A 5,866-nucleotide genomic window follows, 5' to 3' on the forward strand; every position below is an offset into this window, starting at 1 on the left:
CCTCTAGTAATATATTTACTGAGAAAAATGATGATGTGTTCAATACTTATTTTACTCGCTGTAAACATGCCTTTTTAGGTAATGAACTCAATGAGTTTAAGGCAGAAAACAATACTACTGTCAAAGAGTTAAARTCGTATTTTCAAGTAACAGCAAACTCATCAAACTAAACCAGGGTTATTCAACTAAATTGCACATGGGGCCATTGTTACCAAACACCAACAGCTCMGTTGGTAAACATTCAGCCATTTTTGTCATCACGTAAATTTGATTTACGATGATTTACATCTGGTTTTATTTTAAATGAACTCATTGGTAGGCAGACTAAGTTGTAAATCCTCGTCATAATTTATCTACAGGATCACCTTAGACCAAAGCATTTGTCATTTCAGTTTTGTTTCAATGTTTTTCCCACGGCCCTCAACTACAATCTAGTTTAATCAGTTCTTGAAAGCTTTAAGTGTAAAGTTTTGTTTCATACTAAAAGGCGGCATGTTGTTTATCTAAAACTTCACAAGTGATGCAAGTTTAACATGTCTGTATGCGCTGGACTGCATTCTGCCAGTTAAATTCCTTCTTTAAGACATTATTGTTGTGGTCAGTTGTACATAACTTGGTRAAGGCCTTTCCCATATCGTTCTTTGGTGAGAACCAGAAACCACTGAGCTGACTGCAAGAGGACGAAGGGTTTCTGAGTGCATACTTRTGGTTCTTTGTGGGGCGTGTTTAGAGAAACAGTCTGGGTTCAAATATCCACTCAGCTATGTGTTTYATGTGTGTGTTTACATCAGGATACAAAAATGTACTTTACTTTTACTTAGCTGTGTGTCTTTTTTCTTTTTTTGGCTTCTACATTTTTTTTTCATTGCATGTTCATTTTAAATTTAAAGACCGTCATTTTCCCTCAGTTGTTTGTGGTTTGTTACGAACCTGCTCAGGGACTCTCGAGTTCGTCGTATTATAGTCCCCACCACCTGCTGAACCAGACTGCCCGTCCGAGCCGGAGACCTGCTCCTGCTTCGCTCCTTCTCCTCCATTTATCTAAAGAAACAACAAAAGCAAACAAAAAAATGTATTACAGACAGAACTGCAATGAATCAAAACAAGAGTTAGAAGAAAAAAAATAAGACTTCAAAAGTCAGCAGTCATATTTAGATTGAGTCATTGAATGAACAATTTTCACCACACTGTCATACTTATGTAATTATTGTAGTTGTTTTTTTTATGGTTGCACTGTTTAATTTTACTAAAAGACTACACTGTACTGTGTCAATCTGTGACAGTGTTTTTACCGTGAACTACGTTTTCTTTTTTTACATTGTCAGGAGAGTCCTATGGTGCTCAAGGCTCCATCATCCTGCATGTTTTATAGGTTCCTCTGCTCCAACACACCTGATTTGAATGAATGGGTGATTAACAGGCTTGTGCAGAACTTGATGAGGTATTCGGTCACTGATTTAGCTGTGCTGGAGCAGAGAAACAAGTCGAATGTGCAGGAAAGCAGCTCTCGAAGACCMTGACTGGACACCCCTCTGGTATATTCAGCTCCTGAAATGAGTTTCAGCTAAAACCGTCTGGCAGCCCGCTCTGTTTTGTGTGTAGCACGTGTCGCCTGACTTGACTGCGATGAACGGTCACACATGCGAGCCAGAAGCAAAGATCAATGCACGGGAATGAGGTGGCGCTTAGTCAGCATGAGCAACGTGGATGACTCGATTCTCCACAACATCATCTAGACCAGGGATGGGAARCCAGCGGTCTTTCTACATCYGGCCCATAGGTGACTTCCATCTGGACCGCCAATGAGACATTAAAGTTGCCCACCCCTGATCTAGACTATTGTGCAATTACATGATCGACAGCTACACAATGTTAACACAAATGGTCTCCATGTTTGCAACAGCCCTGCAGCTGCTTGTTTTCTGCTTAAGTTGCTCTTTAGAGTGACATAATGAAGGATGGTCTGTCCCCAGGAAGGCCGAGCTGCTCAGCACTGATTTAAGTCCAAACATTTCAAGTCCGCTGAACTTTGTGCTATCAGCTAGTCATTTCACTCTGACTCTCCTTATCTGACCTGTGATGTTTCCTTATGTGATATGTTTGCCTTTTCTTAATAAAACAGGTATCTTTCACAASAAATGTTTGCATTTCTTTTGTGTTGGGCCAGTCAGACTTTTGTGATGTTAAAGGTTTTGACGTAGCAACATGTTTGTCCCTCTAAGTTCAGCAGATGTCGTTTTTGCCACTGTCTAGTGACATAATCAGTCTGCTTCTCCAGGCTGCACTGCACCGTTTGAGCCAACGAACGAAGAGMGACGTGGAGACTTGGGCAGGTAGGGTGAGATCAATGTGGCTAACAATGACAGATGAGCTCCTGAGAGCTAATGAACTGCAGCGAAACCTCTGGCTGGGTTTGATCAGCTTTTCACGAACCAAGGCTTGCACGAGCCAAGATTCTCGTGAAGGTCTAGCAAGAGGTACGAGATCTCTCTGGYCGTCTGCCACACTTGTTTGTGAGTGTTTCAAAACAGGAATTCTCCAATAAGGAAGAGAAAGGTTGACTCTTTTGACTGCAATTACCTTATCTGGCTGCTTAAAGGWTCTGAGTTAAGAGGAAACTATTTACACTGCAGTGCAGTCGATAGATAACTTGAGGCGATGCAGCAGTGAGTAACGCTTCTTCTAAACRAAAGGGGTAGCTGTRGCGMAGTGGTTAGGGGAGTCATCCTGGTAGGTCACCGGTTCAATCCCCCGTTCCAACCATCTGTGTCCTTGGGCACTTCACCCGCCTGCCTACTGATGTTGGTCAGAGGGTCCYGTGGCGCMGGTGCMTGGCAGCCCCACCTCTGTCAGTGTGCCGCAGCTGTGGCTACAATGTAGCTTACCACCATYAGCATGTGGATGCRTGTGTGAATGCCTGAAGTGTAAAGCCACTTGGGGTCCAAGTGGATTTCATAAGGCKCTATGTAAGTTCAAGCCATTCACCAAGCCAGAAACACAAAGAAAAGGAGTTGAAGCCACTGCTGACTAACTTCTCCTCTAGTAGAACCAAAGCATGCAGTGCAGCTCCATCCTGTAAGAGGATTAAACCCCTCCGTGGTGCACAGGCCTGAAATGGTCAGGGTGTCACTTTAGCACATCCCGCTTATCCAGATTGAAGCAGATTGACGTGGATGATGAAAGCTGAGTGAGAGCGGAGAGCTGACAGCTGCCCACGAGAAACCGAGAGTAATTACAGACACTTGTGCCCCATTTAATCAACCGGGGCAAGCAAAAACCCCGACGTCTGAAGAGACAGCAAACCACACAACTGGTTTCGGCTTCAAATGAAGTCTCGATGCAGCGAGATCGACTCTGTTTGTGTTGCACTGAACAGCAGCAATCGGTGCTGAGTCAGATGGTGATTTTTTTTGTATTTTTTTCCTTCTTCTCTTTTCGTGTCGTTGGTTTGCTCCTTCCTGCTCTCTGACATTCTCTGTCCTTGTCGAGTCAGGTAGTCGTCTCCAATGACAGTCTCTGTGGGGCAGCAGCAGCCAGACTTTTTCTTTTCAGACACGCACAACTGGATTTGCTGCAGCCACTTTTAATAAAGCAGCATTTAGCATTTGTTTAAGGAATAAATATCGCCCAATGCTTTGTATGTCAAAGTTTAAGAATAAATAAAATAAAATAAAAATCTTGAGTAATCTGTTGGTGGTCAGAGTGGGTTTTGATGATGACTCTCATGTCCTACCAAACCAACATTTGTTCCTAAATCTATAAAACTGATGTGATGATGAGCCATGTGTGTGYTTGTTATTGTTGATTAGTCTCAGCTGGCCATCTTGAATCAGCTGGACTCCAAATGATAATCAGTTGTAGATGTACAGCCAGTGATAACTTCCTGAAAAAAAAWCATTAAATTCTGTCCACTGGTTCATGAGATATTTTGCTAACAGACAAGTAAACACCAACAGATAATGCTAAGAAAATTTTTAACAAAGACTCACACAATCTGTTAGAGCTCAGATTATCAGCTACCACACCATTTTTGGGCTCAAAATCTGCAAAATTGATTGATTTATAGCCATTTGTGTGTTTTTTTAAGATTGATTAGCTTTGACAGCTACMTTAAATCAGCTTGACTTCAAAAGTTAATCAGTTGTAGACGTCCACTAAATAACAACTTTCTCAAAGTTTCAATAAAATCTGCTGAGTGGCTTGTGAGATATTTTGCTAACAGACAAACAGGAYWRAACCTAACAGGAAATGKCTCATTTTTAAACAAAGACTTTGACSGATTCATTATTGCTTAAAGTATATCTTCGGGGTAACTTACAGYTACAGCCRCAGCTAAATTTAGCTCAGTATTTTTAAAGTTGACAGAGTTTTATTCATTTTTGTGTTGGCCAAGGTCGTTTAGCTGTGGCAGCCACCTTGAATCAGGTTGACACCAAAAGTTAATGAGTTGTAGATACATATCTAATATTAACTTTCTGTTTATGTTATTAATATCTGTTGAGTGGTTCATGAGATATTTTGCTAACAGACAAACAGACAATCATATTATTGCCCACCTTTTACGGCAGCAAGTGAGAATTTTTAGAAATTGTGTCATGCAGTATGCTCTTTAAGTCAAAACCAGTCTTTCAGACCTCATCTACGCGATTCTTGTGTTTTGTTTGTTTTTTAAGCATGTTAATTTAAAACTGTGTGTCACTCACCGTGATGTGGTTTGTCTCTTCAGGGCTCTAAAACAAACACGCCCCCTCCTTGTCCTCTGAGACATCAGCTCTGTGACCCCTCCAGGATTGGCTGAGAAGTGGAGGAGAGGGGTCCCTCTGATCATCGGAGCTCGGTCTCAGTCTGGCGGGGCCACCTGTGCAGAGCAGAGCCGTCAAGACGCGCGTCCAGTTTCTGACTTCAAACTGTTCTTATTCATACGTAGCGGAGCTCCACTTCCAGCTGCCTGCTCAGTTTTATAAATGCCAGAATGTTAAGCGGAGCAGATGTGAGCCCGAAGCAGCTGGGTGGTTGTGGTTTTCCAGGAGGCCCCTCCTCTAAGTCCCGAAAGGCTCCCATGCTCACACCCACTGCCTCYCTGTGCACCTCCTCAACCTCAAAAAGCACACGGCAACGTGGAGAGACGAGGCACTCCGTCTTCATCTGGTTGTCTAGATTAAAATTTCATACAGGCCTAGTTTTGTTATGGTCACCCTTTTTTTGCTTTTACTGAGCTCACTCTAAGACCAAAAAGATGTAGACCGAATGGTAAGAAAGGACAAAGTCTTTAATATAAAACATCAGAGCAGATCTGGCTGAAACCTTAGCCGGCCTCTGGTTTGAGGAGACAAACATAGGAGGAGGAATGCTTTGTTGTGAAAAGCCGGGGCCGTCGAATGAAGAGAGACGCTGCATAAACATTCTTTGAGCATGTCTGAAAAAAAAAAAACTACCTCTTTTTTATTTATTTTTGCTCTTGAATGTTGATCTGCGAAGTAAACTCTCACTCGTCTGGGCCTTTCATCTACAAAAATCAAGAAGATGATAGCCCCGTCTGTGCAGCGCCTCCGTCGGACCCTGTGGCCCTCACAAACAGGGGCTCTCTTTCACGAGGCCAAAACGTGGACTCTCACAGGGGCAGCAGGGTGCATGAATAATGCATGGGGCTAATGCAGCKACAGCTCTGCCCTCCAGCCGCCTCCTTCTGCCACTTTAACACAGGCTGCAAGGAGAAAGAAGAGTGCAGAAAGAGAAAGGCACATGGTGGGCGAAGCAGTGGAGAGGAGGGGACTGTGGAGGGGCTGAGAAAAGGGGCAGGGAATAATAAAGAGAGAGAGAGAGAGAGAGAGAGAGAGAGAGAGAGAGAGAGAGAGAGAGAGAGAGA

General features: G+C 43.1%; 1 protein-coding gene across 1 annotated transcript in view; it reads right to left on the reverse strand.

Moving 5' to 3' along the window:
- Positions 1–5,866, reverse strand: part of LOC106517186 (FERM and PDZ domain-containing protein 1) — a gene marked incomplete at its 3' end in the record, with an annotated part of 23,206 nt that overhangs the window by 7,741 nt on the left and 9,599 nt on the right. Inside the window, 2 exon segments of the mRNA XM_014007908.1 lie at positions 931–1,041; positions 4,704–4,858. Coding sequence (XP_013863362.1) covers positions 931–1,037 — 107 coding nt within the window.

The sequence above is a fragment of the Austrofundulus limnaeus genome, unplaced genomic scaffold (genome assembly GCF_001266775.1).
Source record: "Austrofundulus limnaeus strain Quisiro unplaced genomic scaffold, Austrofundulus_limnaeus-1.0 Scaffold1, whole genome shotgun sequence".
Classification (NCBI taxonomy): Eukaryota; Metazoa; Chordata; class Actinopteri; order Cyprinodontiformes; family Rivulidae; genus Austrofundulus; species Austrofundulus limnaeus.